Consider the following 22151-nt stretch of genomic DNA (forward strand, 5'->3'; position numbering starts at 1 on the left):
GAATGCATGAAAGAGGAATAAAGGAAAAATTGGATTTTACACAATCCTTAAACTAATAATATACCAACTTTTCTCAAAAATGCTCATGGATTCTGAGAGGGAAGATTTCCACAGTAAAGTCACACAAACATAGCCCAGGATGAAAGATAAGTAAATATAGAGTGTCCTAAAAAATGTATGCACATGTTAATAGCTGATTTCAATTACATTTTCAAAATGAAACGTATTTTAATAAACACTGCCTTTATAATTATTCAAAGTATGTATATATTTTTGGGGACACCCTGTAGAATGGTGGTCAGAAAAGTGGTGTTTCCTCAAAGCTCATAGGCAAGCAAGTTCTAAAACCATTAGAGATAGGAGTCAACTATACCACAAGTAAGCTTTCAGGGACAAGCCTAAAAAAGGGTTTTAAGGATGTCTACAGAAGACACTAGGAGTAAAGAATATAATCTTTAAGACAATATTAACTGTCCATTAAAAATATATAGCCCTAGCCGGTTTGGCTCAGTGGATAGAGCATTGGCCTGCGGATTGAAGGGTCCCAGGTTCAATTCCAATCAAGGGCATGTGCCTGGGTTGCAGGCTCGATCCCCAGTAGGGGGCATGCAGAAGGCAGCAGATCCATAATTCTCTCTCATCATTGATGTTTCTATCTCTCTCTCCCTTCCTCTCTGAAATTAATAAAAATATATTAAAAAAACATATATATATATATATATATATATATATATATATATATATATACAAAAAGTAAAACATACAGTTATAATAAATGCTTCAAATAGGCTAAAAATCAACATTCTAGTTATAAGAAATTTGTCTATATTGCAAAATTACTGTGATATCAATTTCAAATAAACTTGTTTTTTGTTTTTGATAAAGCAGTTCCATCTTTAATTTTTTTAAAAAAATCTTTATCGTTGATGCCCAGCTGGCGTGGCTCAGTGGTTAAGCGTCAACCTAAAAATTTTTATTGTTGAAAGTATTACATATGGCCCCTTTTCTCCCCAATCGGCCCCCTCTAGTTTCCCTCCAGCCCCCTCCCCTGCCCCAGGCCCTCACCACCCCACTGTCTGCGTCCATGGGTTATGCATATATGCATATAATGTCTTTAGTTAATTACCTCCCACCCTTCCCCACCTTCCTAGAGTTATCTAGAAAAATATTATTTTCTAATACTGTTAAATTTTGATAATCATATACTTTTATACCTTTTCATAAATTGTGCTTTATCCAGTTTGGTACTTTTCTTTCAGGTAAAGGAACTGATCACAACCAAATGTCTAAAATTATAAGGACTAAACTTTGGTATTTGAGAATGAATAGGTCAATGATGTTGCTTGTTCATAATTAGTTCCAAAAAATCATAACACTATGCCTAGTTTGCCTCAGGATGACCATATGTTGCTAGGATCAGTATAAAGCAATAAAAAATGTAAGTATTGTGTTATTATTAGATTAGACATACATTTTTAAAAGCATATTCAATACAATTTACTTTTTCTTGAAATGACTTTGCTATATGATGTCAATGCACAAAACTAGAGGAAAGATGCTTATAGCTCTTGAGGGGAATGGCCTTGTATGGCTAAATTAAAAGTTCGTTTAGTACCCAGATTCAATAATGATGACAAGCAGTATCTTGGGAAATAAACAAACTTCACTTGGGCTAGTTGAGAAATGGAGAAGACAATATGAGTCAAAACTACACCATGCTGCCATAAAACCCTTAAAAATAGCAGTTAGTTTAAAAGATTAAAAGTAATTGTGAGACACCAGTCTGAGTACTTTAGAATGGCAATAAACAAAATACACTTTCAATAGGCAAGTTAATGAACTGTTGGCTGACTTTAAAAGATAAGGGGCAGCTTATTAATAAAACCATTAAGGACACATTCTCTTGAAACTTAGGGTTTTAAAGATAAGGCTCCATGCTTAATAAATGTAATTTTGAAGGCTTAACAGTAATTATTTACCAATATTAAAATTGGTATGAGGTGAAATCAATTATAGGAAAATGTATTTTCTATCAAAATTTACTATTGTCACAATTCTCAATCAGAAAAGCAAACTCTAGAAATCTTCTTGGCAATATTTCTTTGCAACCAAAATATTCCGTTTCTTAGAAGAAAAAATGTAAGGATCTCAACTAAAATAAGGCACTGTGTTCAGGAACCAGATGACTACTAAACAGTTCATTGGTTGGTAGTTGTATGTGCTCTCTCTTATCTATTAAAGAGGGCTAAAAATAGTTCAATGGGTCACGTGTTTTGATAGACTCAAAACTCATATTCTTAAAGGTTTACATATAGGTGTTAGTTCTTTTCAAGACCTAGATTCCAGAGCTAAGAAAAATGGCGATGGAACAGACAGACATGTCCCGAGCCTTGTCCTGGAGCAGAGAGAAAGAACAGCTGAAACGAATAACATCCAACCCAAATTGGCGAAGGAGACTCAGCGGGTGAGACAGTTTGCAGCCCGGAAGGGCATAGGATCCCTGGAGAAAGGTTAAGTCAAGGAGCTGGGCGGGAGAGTCTGCCATACCCCTGAGGGAAGCCACACAGCACCAAGCCACATCTCTGGGGACAGGCACAGCATCTGACTGTGGAAAGAATGCCACAGGACTGCTGGACCACAGGGGATTCTAGATCTGGGTCCATAGTCACAAAAGGCTGAACCCAGAGGGTGCAGTCTGAAGGGCTGGCCAGACCGTGCAGCACCGGCAAGAGAGGAGCTCACAGAGGCCCAGTCTCTCCCCTCTCTGTGGCCTGAGCCTTTCTCCACTGAGCCTAGTTCATAGGACCTTTTGGATACTGACACTTACCCATGCCTGGGGTGAGGGAGAAGGTGCAGACCCCTGGAGTCTGGGGAGAGTGGGGGGCCCAGGAGAAATGGCAGCGTGTCTGGTGCTAAGTCATACCTGAGCCCGGAACCTGGGCAGCCATTTTGTCCTGAAGAGATAGCCCCTCCCTCCAGTATCCAGGCAACCAATACAGCCACACCCAGATCCCACCCTGAATAGTAAAAGGATTTGAGGAAAAAAAATCCAAATAATCCGTGAGAGTCCAAAGGGACTGTCCTAAAGACAGTACAGAAGACTGGGATCTTAAGCCAGCCAAAGGAACGATACTTCACTTTTTCATTTTTATTTTTTTTAATTATTTTATCTTTTTTTTCTTCTTTTTTCTTTGTTTCCCTGTTTTTATTTGATGCTTTATTTTCTATTTCTTTTCACATTATTTTTCCATCACTCTATTTTATTTTATTTTTATTTACTATTTTTTTTATTTTTACCAATTTTGAAATCAATTTTTTGTAAATTTATTATCATTATTATTTTCTTCTCATTCTATTTCTTCTTATCCACCCATCCCCTTTCTACTTTCTCCACACTGAACTGAGGACCTCCCCATATTGATCCAATTCTTAACCTTATTTTCTGTATATAAGCTCAACCTCTACAGATTCTGCCCCCACCCTCTTTGCTGGGTGTTTGGTGTTTGTATTCTTTTTGGTTTATCTATTGGTTCTGTGGTGTTTTCCATATATTCTCATTTTTCTTCCTTTTTCTTCTCTCTTATCTTTTTCTCTCTCTATGATATCATTTGTGCTCTCTTTTCTCTTCCCTAATTCTCTTTTCTCAGGTGGTTACTTATATTGGGATTATTGGTGTCGTGTGTACATTTGTGCTTAGTTCCCTCTGTGTTGTGTCTTGTTGAGGTTATTTTATCCTGTCTGGCCAAGGGGCTTGAGAGCAAGCCACATAACCAGACACCTGGAGAGGAAACTCATCCATGAATGGGTCAATAACACCCCTGACCCAACTATAGAGGCTGGAAGAATGCGGCAGTGAGGGAAAGAGCATGAGTGAGTGAGGGAGTAAAAGAGGAGTGTGTGGTCAGGTGGAGTGTGTGTGTGTGGGTGTGTGAGAGGGAGTGAGTGAGGCACAGTTAGATCCCACAGGACCTTCAGGGGTAGGCTTATCAGACGTGCCTAACTAGGCAGCCTCTGCTACCATTGCAAACAGTACCGGAGGCCAGCTCTTCCTCAGAGGCCTACCCTTTTTTAAGAGGAGAGCTTCTGTGACTGGGAGCCCAGCCTCACCTCCACGCAGGGTGCCCTCAGAGAACACTTGGGACTCCACAGCCACCCCTGCCAGGGACCTTCTACCTCAGCTGTGGTCCCACGGTCAATGAGTCACTAGCCACCCTGGGCACAGGCTCCTGTGAGTTCTGAAGCAGGCTCCCCTCTGACTGGCTCAACACTTTAGCCCAGGGCACTGCAACCACATGAGCAGCAGACACATAAGCAGCCCACTCCTATCCTAAGAGCAGCAGCCCCAAGAGCAGCCCGCCCCAGGCCTAAGAGCAGCAGCCTCACGTGGCCTGCCCCTGTCCAAGGAGCAGCAGCTGTATAAGTACCTCACTCCCCCGTCTGAGGAACAGCCCGCCCCATCTGAGGAGCAGCAGCCACAAGAGCAGCCCGCCCACATTTGAGGAACAGCAGCCCCGCACAGCCCGCACTCTGCACCTGTCTGAGGAGCAGCAGCTCTGTGAGAAACCTGCCCCTGTCCAAGGAGCAGCAGGCACACGAGCAGCCTGCCCCCCTCCGAGGAGCAGCAGCAGTATGAGCAGCTCGCCCCTGTATGAGGAACAGCAGCGCCACAAGCAGCTGGCACCCATTCGAGTAGCAGCAGCTGCCCGAGCAGCCCACCCACGTCCTAGGAGCAGCAGCCCTGCACAGCCTGCACTGGTTCAAGGAGCAGCAGCCACATGCAGCCTACACTGGTCTGATGAGCAGCAGCTGGGTGAACGGCCCGCCCACAGCCAAGGAGCAGCAGCTGCATGTGCAATTCACTCCCACCCAAAGAGCAGCAGCCACACAAGCAGCCCATACCCTGTCCAAGGAGCAGCAGCTGTGTGAGCAGCCCGCCCCAGTACGAGGAACAGCAGCGCCGCTAGCAGACTACCCCCATTCAAGGAGCAGAAGCCACCCAAGCAGCTGGCCCCAGACCAAGGAGCAGCAGCCACACGAGCAGACTGCCCACATCCGAAGAGCAGCAGTCCTGCGCAGCCCACACGAGACCGAGGAGCAGCAGCCACACACAACCTGCACCTGTCCGACGAGCAGCAGCTGGGTGAGCAGCCCACCCCTATCCGAGGAAGAGCAGCTATACGTGCAGCTCACTCCCACCTGAAGAGCAACAGCCAAGCAATCAGCCCGTTCCCTGTCTGAGGAGCAGCAGCTGCACGAGGAGCCTGCACCCGTACAAGGAGCACCAGCCTGGCAAGCAACCTGCTCCTGTCCAAGAAGCAGCAGCCTCACGAGCAGCCCACCCCATCTGAAGAACAACAGCAGCATGCAGCCAGCCCTGATCCATGGAGCAGCAGCCACGTGAGCAGTCTGCCCCTGTCCAAGGAGCAGCAGCCACGTGAGCAGCCCACCCCCATCCAAGGAACAGCAGCTGTGCAAGCAGCCTCCCACACAGCCAGAGGAGACACCACTGCTGCAAACAGCACCCACTGGTGGAGCCGTTGCCAACTGAGGAGCAGCCACTACAGCGACCGCCAGAGGAGCAACTGCAGCCCGAGGAGCCACTGCCACCCAAGGAGCAGCCTCTGCATGACTTGACATCTAGATCAGTCAGTCAGACCAAAAATGGGTAGACAAAGAAACCCCCAAAGGAAAGAAAAGGAGGAATCGCCAGAAAAGCAGCTAAGTGAAACAGAGGCAAGCAGTATGTCAGAAAAAGAATTCAGAATAAGGGTCATACAGTTCATAAACCAGATGGAGTTAAAAATCAACACCTTATATAAGAATCAAGAAGAAATGGATGAAAAAATCAATAACTTATGTAAGAATCAAGAAGAAATGAAGAGTGATATAGCTGCAATAAAAAACACCATGGAAAGTTTCAACAGTAGACTAGAAGCAGAAAACCAAATTAGTGAATTAGAAGACATGGAAGCAAAACACACCCAAACTGAACTGCAATTGGAGAAACAAATTAAAAGACAGGAGGAGAGCCTAAGGGAGCTATGGGGCAACATGAAACGAAGCAACATACGAATAATAGGGGTTATTATGCCAGAACAACAGGAAGAGAAACAAGGGTTAGAAAATCTATTTGAAGAAATAATGTCAGAAAACTTCCCTGATGTGGGGAAGAAAAAAGTCACACAAGCACAGAGTCCCAAACAAGATGAACCTGAAAAGACCCACACCAAGACACATCATAATTACGATGGCAAATGTTCAGGACAAAGAGAGAATCTTAAGGGCTGCAAGGGAGAGACAGAAAGTTACATACAAGGGAGCTCCCATTAGATTATCAAATGATCTCTCAACAGAAACACATCAGGCCAGAAAATAATGGAAGGAAATTTACAAAGTGATGCAAAGCAAGGGACTGAATCCAAGAATACTCTATCCAGCAAGGCTATCATTCAAAATTGAAGGGGAAATAAGGAGCTTCACTGATTAAAAAAAAAAAAAAAGGCTAAGGGAATTTATCACTACCAAGGCAACAATGCAAGAAATGCTGAAGGGACTGGTGTAAAAAAAATAAATAAAAAGGTAAGAAAGAACACAGGAACAAAAAAAATGGCTACAAACAATTACCTTTCAATAATAACTTTAAACGTAAATGGACTAAATGCTCCAATCAAAAGACATCGAGTGAGTGAATGGATGAAAAAAACATGACCCATATATAGGCGGTCTACAAAAGACCCACTTCAGAAGAGGGACTCACACAGACTGAAAGTGAAGGGATGGAAAAATATATTTCAGGCAAATGGAAATGAAAAAAAGCTGGTGTAGCAATACTTATATCTGACAAAATAGACCTCAAAGTGAAGGCCATAACAAGAGATATGGAAGGCCATTTCATAATACTAAAGGGATTGATACAACAAGAGGATATAACCCTGATAAACACATATGAACGCAATGCAGGAGCACCCAAATACATAAAAAACTCCTGGAAGATATCAAGGGAGAGATTGACAACAATACAATCATAGTAGGGGACTTGAATACACAAATGACATAACTGGATAAATCCTCTAGACAAAAAATCAGCAAAGAAACTGCAATCCTAAATGACTCACTAGATCATATGGACTTAATTGACATCTTCAGAACATTTCACCCCAAAGCCACAGAATATACAATCTTCTCAAGTGCACATGGGACATTTTCAAAAATAGACCACATATTGGGTCACAAGAAAAGTCTCCCCAAATTCAAGAAGATTGAAATCATATCAAGCATCTTCTCAGATCACAATGGCATAAAACTGGAAATAAACTACAATAAAAACAATCCAAAGAAATCAAACACATGGAAGCTGAATAGCATGCTATTAAACAGTGATTGGGTTACCAAAGAGATCAAAGAAGAAATTAAAAACATCCTGGAAACTAATGACAATAAAAAGACAACAATCGAAAAACAATGGGATCAATGAAAGCAGTCCTGAGAGGGAAGTTTATAGCGCTAGAGGCCTACCTCAAAAAACAAGAAAAAATGGTAATAAATCATCTAACTCTACATCTCAAAGAATTAGAAAGAGAGCAACAAGAAAAGCCCAGAGTGAGTAGAAGGAAGGAGATAATAAAGATTAGAGCAGAAATAAATGACATAGAGACCAAAAAAAAAATAATACAAAAGATCAATGAAACCAAGAGCTGGTTCTCTGAAAGTATAAACAAGATTGATGAACCTCTAGCAGGCTCACCAAGAAGCAAAGAGAGAGGACCCGAATAATCAAAATCAGAAGTGAAAGAGGCAAAATAACAACAGACCCCACAGAAATACAAAGGATTGTTAAAAAATACTATGAACAACTCCATTCAAACAAACTAGACAACCTGGAGGAAATGGACATATTCCTAGAGAAATACAACCTTCCAAAACTCAATCAGGAAGAATCTAAACAACTCAATAGGCCAATAACTATGGAAGAAATTGAAGCAGTCATCAAAAAGCTTCCAATAAACAAAAGCCCAGGGCCAGATGGCTTCACAGGGGAGTTTTACCAAATATTCAAGGAAGAACTAAAACCTATCCTCCTCAGACTATTCCAAATATTTCAAGAGGAAGGAACACTTCCAAGGTCATTCTCTGAAGCCAGCATCACCCTAATACCAAAACCAGATAAAGACAACACAATGAAAGAGAAATACAGGCCACTATCCCTCCTGAACATAGATGCCAAAATCCTGAACAAAATTCTAGCAAATCGGATCCAGCAGTACATCAAAAAGATCATACACCAACACCAAGTAGGATTTATCCCGGAGATGCAAAGATGGTACAATATCTGCAAATCAATAAATGTGATACATCATATAAACAAATTGAGAGATAAAGATCACATAGTCATATCATTTGATGCAGAGAAAGCATTTGACAAAATCCAACACCCTTTCTTGATAAAAACTCTCAGCAAGGTGGGAATAGAAGGATCATACTTCAACATAATAAAAGCCATATATGACAAACCGACAGCCAACATCATACTCAATGGGCAAAAACTAAAAGCATTTCCCCTAAGAACAGGAACAAGACAGGGATGCCCACTCTCACCACTCCTGTTCAACATAGTACTGGAAGTACTAGCCATTGCTATCAGACAAGAAGAAGAAATAAAATTCATCCAAATTGGAAAAGAAGAAGTAAAACCGTCCTTAGTTGCCGATGACATGATATTGTACATAGAAAACCCTAAAGACTCCATCAAAAAATTATTACACTTAATAAATGAATTCCACAATGTAGCAGGATACAAAATTAACGCCAAGAAATCTATGGCATTTCTATACACCAATAATGAACTTACAGAAAGAGAAACTAAAAAAGCAATCCCATTTACCATCACACCAAAAAAAATTAAGATACCTAGGAATAAACTTAACTAAGGAGGTAAAAGACCTATATGTGGAAAACTACAGGACGCTGAATAAAGAGATAGAGGAAGAAATAAACAGATGGAAGAACATACCGTGTTCATGGACTGGTAGAATCAACATCATTAAAATGTCCATACTACCCAAAGCAATCTATAGATTCAATGCACTCCCCATTAAATTACCAACGGCATATTTCGCAGACCTAGAACGAACTATCCAAAAATTCATCTGGAATAAAAAAAGAACCTGAATAACCACAGCAATCCTGAGAAAGAAGAACAAAGTAGGTGCGATCTTAATACCAGATATCAAGCTGTATTACAAAGCCACTGTTCTCAAAACAGCCTGGTAGTGGCACAAGAACAGACATATAGATCAATAGAATAGAATAGAGAACCCAGATATTGACGCAATCCACTATACGCAATTAATATTTGACAAAGGAGGCATGAACATACAATGAAGTCAAGACTGTCTCTTCAATAAATGGTGTTGGGAAAATTGGACAGATACATGCAAAAAAAATAAAACTAGACCACCAACTTACACCATACACAAAAATAAACTCAAAATGGATAAAGGACTTAAACATAAGATGGGAAACCATAAAAATACTAGAGGAATCCACAGGCAGCAAAATCTCAGACATATGCCGAAGCATTTTCTTCACTGATAATGCTCCTAGGGCAATGGAAACTAAAGAGAAAATAAACAAATGGGACTACATCAAAATAAAAAGCTTTTTCACAGCAAACCATCAACAAAACAATTAGAAAGCCCACTGCATGGGAGAACATATTTGCCAATGTTATCACCGATAAGGGCTTAATCTCCAACATGTTCAGGGAACTCTTACAACTTAACAAAAGGAAGATAAACAACCCAATCAAAAAATGGGCAATGGACTTAAATAGATACTTTTGGAAGAAGATGGAAGGAAGGCCAAGAGGCATATTAAAATATGCTCAAAGTCACTAATCGTCTGAGAGATGCAAATCAAAATGACAATGAGGTATCGTCTCTCACACCTGTCAGAATGGCTATCATCAACAAATCAACAAACAACAAGTGCTGGCGAGGATGTGGAGATAAAGGAACCCTTGTGCACTGCTGGTGGGAATGCAGACTGGTGCAGCCACTGTGGAGAACAGTATGGAGTTTCCTCAAAAAACTAAAAATGGAACTCGCATTTGACCCCATGATTCCACTTCTAGGAATATATCCCAAGAAACTAGAAACACCAATTAGAAAGGACATATGCACCCATATGTTCATAGCAGCACAATTCACCATAGCTAAGATTTGGAAATATCCTAAGTGCCCCTCAGCAGATGAGTGGATTAAAAAACTGTGGTACATCTACACAATGGTATACTATGCTGCAGTAAAAAAAGAGCTCTTACCATTTGCAACAGCATGTATGGAACTGGAGAGCATTATGCTAAGTTAAATAAGCCAGGCAGAGAAAGATAAATATCACATGATCTCACTCATTTATGGAATATAATGAACAAAATAAACTGATGAACAAAAATAGATCCAGAGACAGAGAAACATGGATCAGACCATTAAACCTCAGAGGGAAGGTAGGGGAGGGTGGGGGTAAGGGGAAGAAATCAACCAAAGGACTTGTATGCATGCATATAAGCCTAACCAATGGACACAGACAACAGGGCGGTGAGGGCATGAGGGTGGGGATAGGAGAGATAATGTGGGAATAAGGACCCATATGTAACACCATAATCAATAAAGAAATTTTAAAAAGAATAAAAAGCTAAGCTAAAAAAAAATAGACCTAGATTCCATATTTAAAGGAAGAAGAAAGATTGCTGAGCCTATTTGAAAAGACTTCTAGAAGCTCAAATTATGTTTCCAGAGAATTCCATTTAACTTCTGTTGTAAAAAATCATTAAGGTGAATAAATCCAAATTAAAATATATAATACTAGAGGCCTGGTGCACGAATTCGTGCATTGGTGGTGTCCCTTGGCCTGTGGGGATTCGGCCCCCGCTCGTGCCCCCAGCTTCACATACCCACAGCCCCCAGCTTTGCAGCCCCACATCCCTGCAGCCCCACCTGGCACCCTGCCTTGGCCTCACACCACTCTCTTACCTGCTCCACCATCCTGCCTGTGGGGTGATAGATTGGGGCTGGGGCCCCCCACCCAGCTCCCTCAGCGCCTCGGAGCTGGGCGGTAGCCCCACCCCCCGCCACCACCACTGGTCGCCATCTGCAAGGCAATCGATTGGGGCCAGACCCCCATGCACCACTGCTGGTCACTGTCTGCAGGGTGATTGGCAGGGCAATCATGCCCCCGCTTGCACCCACCTTGGCCTGGCGCCACCTGCTCACCTGCTCCACCATCCTGCAGCAGTCCTGCTCTCATCAGGGCCCATCAGAGCTGGCAGCATCTCCACTACTGCCTGCTGCCAGCACCACATGTTCCGCGCTGCCCCCTGGTGGTCAGCGCATGTCATAGCAAGCAGTCAAACTCCCGGTCAAGGGGACAATTTTCATATTAGGCTTTTATTATATAGGACTAGAGGCCAAATGCACAAAAACTCATGCAAGGGTAGGCTTTCCTTTTCCCAGCTGCCAGCACCAGCTTCCCTCTGGCACCCAGGACCTGGGCTTCCCTCCTCTGGCCGCCAGCAGGCAACGAGGACCCAGGCTGCTTCCCTCCTCTGGCTGCCAGGACTTAGGCTGGCTTCCCTTGGGCTGCCCGCAGGCACCCGGGATGCAGGCTGGCTTCCCTCTGGCTGCTCACAGGCACCCAGGCCCCAGCTTCGTCAGGAAGGATGTCTAGAATGATGTCCAGAAGGACGTCCACTCTAATTAGCATATTACCCTTTTACTATTATAGACTAGAGGCCCGGTGCACAAAAATTCGCATACTGGGGGAGGAGATCTCTCAGCCCAGCCTGCCCCCTCTCACAGTCCGGGAGCCTTCAGGGGATGTCCTAAGCCACAGTCTGGCCTCCCTCTGTGGGAGGCAACCAGGCCGATCAGGGGAAGGTGCTGCCCCCATCACCCCGTTGCTGCTGCCACTGCCGGCCGCCACGGCTGCCAGTCCTCAGCCCTCATTTCTCAGTGCTGGCCCCGCCCCCACCCACTAGTAGATGGGGGGTGATCTGGGCCCAGGCTGGCTGTGGGAGGGGCTGTGGGAGGTTGAGGCATAGCAGGTCACACCCCGTCCAGCATCTGCGGAAGCGTGGCGCCAGGACCAGGCCCGCGCTGCTGCCTCTATGGTTGTCTCTGAGGAAGGGGCAGCATTGGGACCAGGACCGCACAGCCCCCTCTCCCGCTGCCTCTCCCACGCTGCCACCTCTCCCACGCTGCCGACCCTCTGCCCTCGCAGCCACTGTGGCTTTGTTTGGAAGGACGTCAGGAAGGATGTCCAGTCTATCCAGTCTAATTAGCATATTACCTTTTTATTAGTATAGATTGTCAAAAAGATTAAGGTATATATTGTTATCAAATATTATTACTGTCTGGTGTCATCTGATTATACAGAAGGCTTTTATTAAATGACTATCTTTTGTAGATATACACCTGTACTATTTTCCTCTCAACTTGCTTCCAAACCACATACTATGTGACACGCCTCTCTAATGGCCAAAGTTTTACATGTGTAAACAAAAGATTTGTAAGTCTGCTCTAAACAGGGGATATCAGAGTCTACTGCAGAAAAGGATTTGAGGATTTGAAAATGTCTTACCCCAGATATGAGAAACACTTTGCAGAAGTCCAAAACCGGCAGAATCTGTAGAAAACTGGCAGCTTCCAGTGTATCTTGAAGGTTGTCCATATTAAGAGAAAGTTTTGCAGTATAAATGAAATCAATAATTTTCCTTAAACCGACTTTGCTCACGCCATGAAGCTTAATGCACATTAAATCTTGTTCTTTCATTCCACCTTAAATAAAAAGACATTCAATTAAATGAAAAGAGATAATTTAATTAAGGTCAAACTCACTTCTGCTGCTAATTAGATACAATAAAATAAAAACAAGTTTTATCCTGCATGAGCATTCATGTCAGTTAGGCTTCTGCATAATTTATAATTAAAAGAGTGTACTTAAAAGGAGTACTATACTAATGTTCCCTTGTCACTTCGTATCTTTTGATGAATGAAAGATTCTAGTAGTGGGACTCAGAGTCTCTGATGCCCATTCATATATGTGTCTAGGGGAAATAAAAGCAGAGAAATAAAGGAAGACGGAAGTATGAAAGAGGTACATACATTTCTCAAGTTTAAAAAGCACCACCCACAACCACACTTGCTGAATATTCCTTTTGAAACTGTTTCTTCTTATAAAGACACAGACCAAAAGACCTGAATGCACTTTAGAAATAAAAAAAAACTTGAACACATATTTTTCATATTGTTGTAACGTGGATGCAGAGTTCAAAAAGGCAACCTACCTGTGAACATAGCCTTGAAGTAATCACTGGCAGAGGCCATCATGACTCTATGCACAGGGAAGGCATCATCTGTGTCACCTGGCATCAGGGTCACATCACAAAGCAAGCCTTCATGTCGAAGCTGGTCAAAGCCCTACAACAAGAACATGAGTTGTACCACTAATCAAGGTAAAATGGGTATACAAATCTCCATGTGCTAAAATTCTGTTTACATATTAATGTGAGTGCCATCGATTTGGAAAGTAAAGACAATAGAATAATTACTCAGAAGACAAAAAAAACAGAACAGCTTACTTGATATTTGACTATATTTAATTCACTGTAGATAAAATATAACATTATGACTAATTTAAATTAAGAACAAATAAGGAGAAAGCTATATTCATTCACTTTTTTATACAAAGGTTGGCTTTTACCTTATTTTGGAAAACAATTACCATGTATACTTCCATTTCTCCATGTGCAGAATTACAGTGTTAGACTACCATTATTTTCCATAATAATATATTTATTAGGAGTCCTTTTACAAACCTTACTGAGATACATTGTTTTTGTTTGAGGAGTTGTTTATTTGTTTGTTTGTTTTTGAGAAATAAAGGTAGAGAGCATTTGTGTTGGCTGCAAGATAGGAGTTCCTTTCTACCAACTAGAATGTTTCATCTCTTTGAGAATAGGGATGGTGTCTTAGGTATCCTTGTACTCTGTACATTGCTGCTGCTTGATCAATTATCTTTCAAGTTTGGGATTTAATTATCTTTGGAAAAAGGAGCGCAGGAGACATAATTGTTCCCAAATATCTAAAGTCTAGTGGGGAATTAATAGGCTAGCAACCACAGAACAACTAGGCCGTTGTTTCTTTGGTCCTCTCTGGGGAGAATGAAACACATTAAGTTTATAATAGGAGAGTAAATGCACAAAAAAAGAGCGATAATACACAATCTAATAGTGAGGCTCAAAATGAAGATTTTGCCAATATTGAGTCTGCAGTTTCAAAAATGGAAATGTATTTTTATAAAAAATCATAAGATACTCATACAAATTACTTTCTAATAATAGAATGTAATATAATACAGAATGTAATACAACAGTAACTAACAGCAAAGATTACTCTTCCCCTTCATATTTTAATGACCTCAAATAAAACTTTTATTTAAAATTGTGTTTCATGGATTTACAAAGCAAAAGGCATGACATACCCAAAAATGCAGTTTTAGAAATATGGATCCTACACATATGTATGTAATCTAAACCTCAGTCTAAATGTTTTCTCATCATAACTTTTAAATTGCTTTTTAAAGAAATGCTTGGATCTACAGAACTGGAACTTCAAAGAGATAATGTGATCCAGCCACTTTCTCTCTGGAGAGATATATATTTCTATTTTAAACAAATTTATACAAAGTACATATGTATCATATTTTCTCTCTCTAATAGTGATTGACATATGCTTTTGTTCACAAATATCAAATCTTTCAGAAATGACCCTTTCCTTTATAAACATTAACATTATATACCCCACCCTCGCTATTTTCATTGTTAAATCATCTCCTATTCCTATTACTTATTAAAAGTAGATGTAGAAAGAGATGCCAATTTTAGGGGAATATTCTAATGCAGAAGGCAAGAATTAGCTTTTTGAAAATTCATATATGCAGTCTAAATTGCAATAAGTGTAAGGGGGTCGCCTTTCAAATGTAGATGAGCATTGGGAAGTACTGAATGAAAGCACTGTGGACCCGATGGGATGGTCAAGCAATACAGAAAGAGGGAAGGAACCATCAGCTAGAAGAGTTGAGGGACTAGCATGTTTAAATTCTCCAGTGCTTGGCACTTGCTTGGAATTTAATAAATGTTCAATTAGTAAATGAACAAACAAACTAAATTTTCCCCATAAACCACCACTTGGTATTTTAAAACCATGTAGTCACAATGGGAAGAACTATAATTTTCTGACAAGCCTACTAGAAACCAGGAACTTTATTTGTGAAACTTCTCCCAATAATAAAATAAATTGTACCTATAGTGTTTATTTGTGGTAAACTATACAAGCCAAGATAAGACAAAAGGAATTAAACCAAGGTTTGGGGGGTAGGGGGAGGTTGGCTCCCAAGGGCTTGCTTTTTTTTCTCCCTCAATTAAATTTCAGTTTAAAAAATTAAATGTCTACTTGTTGTAAAAATATGAAAGAATATAAATAGAAAACTAAAAGTCCACTTCTTCTAAGTATCAGGAGTAACTACTGTTAACAGTTTAATTTATAATATTAAAAGCATAATATACTAATTAGACCAACAACCTTCTGGACGAAGCCAGGGCTGCAAGGGAAGCCCGGGTCCCAGGTGCCTGCTGGCAGCCAAAGGGAAGGCTGGGGCCTGGGTACCAGAGGGAAGCTGGTGCTGGGAGCTGGGAAAAGGAAGGCCTACTCTTACATGAATTTCATGCATTGGGCCTCTAGTATCTACACTAATAAAAGAGTAAGATGCAAATTGACTGTACCTTTGCAATGCCCACCAGCCAATCAGGAGTGAGTATGCAAATTAACCCAACAAAGATGGCGGTTTAATTTGCATACGCAGGCGCCGAGCGGCCAGGGGTGGGGTGGGACACTTGCATCATTGCCATGGTGACGACACAGGCATTCCACACCACCCCAGCCGCTCAGGGCTTCTGGGCAGCATGGGAAAGGGGAAAGGCGGCTCCTGCCGGAGCAAAGGCAGTGCCGGCAGCCAGGGGAAGGAAGGCCCGTTCTTGCATGAATCTTCATGCATCGGGCCTCTAGTCTACACTAATAAAAGAGAAAATTGACCATCACTACACTACACCAAGCCATGCCCACCAGCCAATCAGAGCAAGTATGCAAATTAACCCATCAAAGATGGTGGGTAAATTTGCATACACAGGCTGGGCGGGCAGCGCCAGATGCCGCTGGCAAGGTACCAGTCTATCAGGGCCCTGGGAGGCAGGATGGGCAGCACCAGATGCCACTTGCAGGGTCCGGGTCCATCACAGGCCCCAGGAAGGGCAGCGGCCTCCCTAGCCATGCCCATGGGGCCCTGGGAACATCACTGCCCCGGGGAGGAGCAGCTGGGTCTGCTTAGCCACTCCTGTGGGGTCCCGGGAACATCGCAGGCATGGGGTTGCTGAGACCCAGAAAGGGCCTCTGGCCAGAGATTCACAGCTTCACGGAGACCGACTCTACCAGGCCGCCCAGTGGCCATGTGGCTGGGCCACAGGGTGCCGGTTTCAAGATGTGACACAGAAAGGAGGTGTGGGAGGAAATCCAGAGAATGGGATGTGGGGATTCAAGATCCACTTCCTTTGGGCTTTGTCCTTCTTGGTCTTGGTTCTTTTCTTTCGGGCCTGGAGCCCAAGCACTGCAGGAGAGAGGGATGGATGAAGGCCGAATGTGGAAGAAGAGGCATGAGGCCCGACTGTGGGGCTGCCTGAGGGGTGGCTCCAGGGCAAGTGCCACAGCTTTGGCAAAGCAGCTGACTAAGAGGTGGGTGTTCCAAGGGGCGCGGAGCAGCGCCTCACCATCCCTGGGCACTGCCTTCACCAGCAGGCTCTGGGCAACATCTGCAAATGCTACTGCAACCTCTAACATTCTGGGCAAAGAACTGACCCTGTGCCCCTCTGGGTACCAGGCTTGCTAGGAGTGTGCTGTCACCAATGCCATAGATCAAAGGCAAAAACCTGGTGAGACAGAGTGCACCAGAGGGGGCTCGGGCTGGGGCAGGGGACCAGCAGGCAGGGATCTGCCTCGCCTGCAGAGAGGTTCTGAAGTGGCCCCAAGATGCCGGTGGGCCCGGCCAGGGATCAAGGGGCATGGAAGGATGTCCGGGGGAGGGGCAAGGACCAGCATCCCTGAGGCGAGGGTTGAGGGGCGGTACCACCTCAGTGGAGGGGTGCTGCACTGCAGGGTACCGGACTGACTGACGTGATTCAGAGAAGCTTCCAGTGCTAACCGGCCTTGCCCAGGTAGCCTTCGCACTTCAGAGGCAGCGACTCCTGTTCCCGCCTTGGCCCAAAATCAAGCCTGCACCACCCTGCCCCACACAGAGCATGCCTAGGCGGTGAGTGTGAAGCCTTTCACCTGCTCCGGAGAAGGGGAGGCAGTAAAGAATGGGGGCAGGGACTGGGGAGACGAAAGAATGTGGAGCGTCCACAATGAAGAGGTGCTTGAGAAAGAGGCTCGGAAGCCTGAAGAGAAGGTTTGTTCTGTTTGCCCGGTGGCTGCCCCTTAGGAAGGGCAGAGAGCATGGCTCTGAGGGCTCCCTGTGCACTGAGTCAAGTTCCACAGCCAACTGGAATTGGCTGCAGTTTCCTGGTCTGTAAAATGGATTAAGCGTGTCCCAGTGCCTTCACTGAGCTTCGATGGCCAATTGAGATACTATATAAGGAAAGTGAGGGAAGAAGTGAGAAAGGAAAGGAAAGGCGAACAACACAAAAGAAAGACTGAAAGGAACCTGTAAACCCATTGTCACTTAAATAGGGAATATAGTCAATAGTATTGTAATGATGGTATGATGCCCGGTGGGTACTGGAAATATCAGGGAACACTTTGTAAAGTATATGATTGTCTAACCACTATTCTGTAACTAATACAAAACCTGAAACCAATACAAAATAATATTGAATGTAAAGAAATGAAAATTGGAGTGAAATTTTTATAAATTTGAAAGTTAAAATAAAGGCTGTAAAGGAAGGAAGGGGGAGAATAAAAATAGTGTTTTTCATTTTACCACTTTATTGTCTTTTCAGTACATGAAAAAGACAGTTGTCTTTATATGGTGCTTTTATACTTTTCTAAGTCATTATCTCATTTTAATTTCAGGACAATTTAAAGACAAGGTAATTATTCCCTCCACTATTCAAAGAAAGGAAATCTTGGTGTCTGATCCCAATGATTCACTCGTCAAGCCCTTATTGTAAAGCAGGGTTAGTAAATTTTTCTGTGAAGGGTCATATCTATACTAATAAAAGCATTGGGGGTGATCAGGCCAGCAGGGGAGGGTAGTTGGGGGCAATCAGGCTGGCAGAGGAGCAGTTAGGTGTCAATCAGGCTGGCAAGGGAGCAGTTAGGGGGCAATCAGGCAAGCAGGCGAACAGTTAGGAGGCAGCAGTCCCAGATTGTGAGAGGGATGTTCGACTGCAGGTTTCAGCCAGATCCCACAAAGATCGGGCCGAAACCTGCAGTCGGACATCCCCTGAGGGGTCCCAGATTGGAGACGGTGCAGGCTGGGCTGAGGGACACCCTCCCCAGTGCACAAATTTCATGCACCGGGCCTCTTGTATATATGTAATTGACCCTTGAACAACATGGGGTTGAACTGCATGGTTCCACTTATACCTGTATTTTTTTCAATAAATACTGCAAATGTATTTATCTTCCTTATGTGTTCCTTAATAACATTTTCTTTTCTATAGCATATTTCATTGTACAATACAGTATATAATACATATAACATGCAAAATACCTGTTTATCAACTATGCTATAAGTAAGGCTTCTAGTCAACAGTAGACTATTAGTAGTTAAGTTTTTGGAGGCATCAAGTTATATATGGATTTGTGACTGTGCTGGGGAAATAGGGGTGTCAGCACCCCTTACTCATGTTGTTCAAGGATCAACTGTACTTCTAGGCATGTGTGTGTGTGTGTGTGTGCGTGCGCGTGCATATAATCTACCTTTGGCTTGTATGTACACAGGAATTATTTTTTTATATTTTTTTACTGATTTCAGAGAGGAAAGAAGAGGGAGAAAGAGGTAGAAACATCAATGATGAGAGAGAATCATTGACTGGCTGCCTCCTGCACGCCCCACACTAGGGATCGAGCCCAAAACCCAGGCATGTGCCCTGACCGGGAATCGAACCATGCTCAACCACTGAGCAACACTAGCTGGGCGAGGAATATGCACTTTTAAAGAATTAATAGCCACTAGCAAGTTAAAGCATATGGTTTATCTAGTGAATTTATTACACCTTGGGTATTGGCTAAAAAGAGAGATGTCATGATACCAATGAAATGAGACTAAGTACTGAATGCTGCCTTATTTTATTTTATTCATCAAATAATTTTTTGAATCTTCTTCTCTGAGATATATGTAGATAATATTTTGAAAGGTAATCATGGCTTATTCAGCCTAAAGCAATGATTTATTTTCTTCTGTCAAAAAAAAAATAAAAAAACTTCTTGGCTTATTCACAAGCACTCCTGTGTTTCAAACATTCCTACAAATATTTTATACTGGAAATTGAGCATCATTATATATGTCATTTCTCATTTGGTCCATACTCCATTAAAACTACTTGTTGAGGTATATATTTAATCTTCAAATTCTGAACAGCTCAGCTTAGACACCAGGAGCTTTTACCCTCTGCACAAACTGGATAATTTTGTTTCTCTTTACAAAATCTTAAAAAACCGCACCTCTAATCTTTCTCAATATAATCTGGAATCCTCAAAGAAAAGAAGATGAGGCTCCTAGATCACTTTTGGCACATTCTGAGTGTCTTCTCTTGTAAGCTTAATTTATCTGTCTTTGGCAAACTGTCTACTTTTGTGAGGTTTTGCATTTATTTTCAGTGCATATAGTTTCCCTTTCTATCTGTTTCACAGCCTTTACTTTCATATGCATAAATAAATAATCTCACTCTCCAATTCCATATTTGCTAATTTTATTCCTGATTGTTGCTATCTTTATCCAAATAAGATGTGCCAATTAAGACTTTTTTTCATACAGATTCTAAATATCTTGTTTGCATGTGGTTATCTGGATATCCTAGCTCTGTCTAAAGAAAAAAAAAACTAAAATTGCTTTTACAACATAATTTGTTGTACAGAAGCAGGCAGTCATTTCTCTAAACAACTTTTCTATAGTTAAGTAGTCACTTAACATTGTTGATAGGTCTTGTGACTTAAAGCAAAACAACATATAACAAAACCAATTTTACCACAGGTTAATTGATATAAACAAGAATTAAATTTCTATGGTATCTCATCAATGTTATAACAAAATGATGTTGAATGAAGCAATGTTATTCCAGGATGTTGTACACTAATCTTGTAGAGAACGCACACATTAAAAGAAAAAGTGGAAGAGGTCATTTTTCTCCACAATTCTCATCTGCCCGCTATATAGTAGTCTCCTGTTATCCACAGTTTAGCTTTTCATGGTTTCAGTTATCTGTGGTCAACCACAATCTGAAAATATTAAGTGGAAAATTCCAGAAATAAACAATTCATACAATTTAAATTGCATGCTGTTCTGATTCGTGTGATGAAAACGTATGCTACTCTGCTTTGTCTTGCCTGGGAGAGATGTGAATCATCCCTTTTTGTCCAGCATCTCCAGGCTGTATATGGTCTCCACCCATTAGCCACTAGGAGTCATCTCCATGATCAGATCAGTATCATCAGAGAGAGAAAGGGAGAAAGGAAGGGAGGGAGGGAAGAAAGGAGGAGAACAGACCACATTCACAGAACTATTATAGTATATTATTGTACTTGTTGTATTTTATTATTAGTTGTTGTTAATCTCTTACTGTGCCTAACTTATAAATTAGACTTTATCATAGGTATATATGTATAGGAAAAAATATAGTATATACTGGGTTCAGTACTATCTGCAATTCCAGGCATCCATCAGATGCCTTGGAACATATCCCCTTAGGATAAGGTAGAATATTTTATATAGTTCATTCATATATATTTTCCCTATATAACTCTATTAAAACTCTTAAAGATACCCTGCACACTTAAAATGTGTGCTTCTATTATAAAATGATTTTTTTCCACCAAATTTTACTGATTCCTCTTGTCAGAATTCTAGAAACATTCCTGTCTATTTCCATATAGTAGTCCACTATACACAAATACAGTTCTGTTTTACACAAAATTGCTTAGAGTTTCCAATTAGTCTTTTAGGGTGTCTTTAAAATTGTTTCTTTTGCTTTAAACTCAACTTCTTTCTGTCCTAATCCTTATCTTAGTTCTCTATTTTTCTATTTCTTCTGGATGTTTGGTTTCATTTATGAGGGTATTGTTCTCAGTTTCTTACGTCTAATGTTTTCCTTTCCCTCTTCTAGAAATCTCCCCATATCTTCTGTTTTGCCTTTTTCTTCACATCCTTTTGAGGAGGGGGGGGGGCTAACATTTTTAAAAGCTTTACACTTACCCAGTGTACCAAAACTTCAAGTACTATTAAATAGAGTTAGGTATATATGTAATACCCTGAAGGACTGAATATTTTAAGTAAATTTGATAAATTTTAAAATGGCCATGTTAAAACAGAAGAGGATACATGTTGACATTACATAACCATAGTATAGAAATCAGATGAGCTACAAACAATGAATACCAAAAATTGGTTGGTTATCAATAACTTTTAAATTAAATATAATGCCATTGTGAAAAAAGCTTGATTGATACTGGTACTCAGGTATTAAAAAGAAATTTGATAAGCAAATTTTTCCACTAAATTCTGCATGGGAAATAAGTTATTAGTATATTCTATCTAGTTTTGATTAGTGAAATTTCAAAAAATAACTGGAGTAAAAAGAAAGTGCATCTTGAGAAGAACAATACAAACTATTAATGAAAAATATGTTTTATGAACAAAGGTTAAGGAATTAAAAAAAATTAAGCAATGGGTTTACTTCAATCTTTAAGTAAATGTAATGTATTTTATTAAAACAGTACAATCGCTATGTTTTATAAGGTTGCTCTTCATTTATTTCAAGGGACAGAAAAAAACAGATGCACATCTAAGATAAATAAATATATAGATTGAATATAGAACTTTATATT

At 41.5% G+C, this 22151-nt stretch overlaps 1 protein-coding gene across 8 annotated transcripts in view; it reads right to left on the reverse strand.

Moving 5' to 3' along the window:
• The window catches only part of KLHL13 (kelch like family member 13), a 224081-nt gene that overhangs the window by 23652 nt on the left and 178278 nt on the right, over positions 1-22151 (reverse strand). For all 8 annotated transcript variants that reach the window (XM_080652634.1, XM_080652639.1, XM_080652633.1 and 5 more), the window contains 2 exons: positions 13343-13475; positions 12637-12833 (listed from right to left, as the gene is read on the reverse strand). In XM_080652634.1, coding sequence (XP_080508760.1) covers positions 12637-12833; positions 13343-13475 — 330 coding nt within the window. The remainder of the gene's footprint in view (positions 1-12636; positions 12834-13342; positions 13476-22151) is intronic.

The sequence above is a fragment of the Plecotus auritus genome, assembly GCF_963455305.1.
Source record: "Plecotus auritus genome assembly, chromosome: X".
Lineage (NCBI taxonomy): Eukaryota > Metazoa > Chordata > Mammalia > Chiroptera > Vespertilionidae > Plecotus > Plecotus auritus.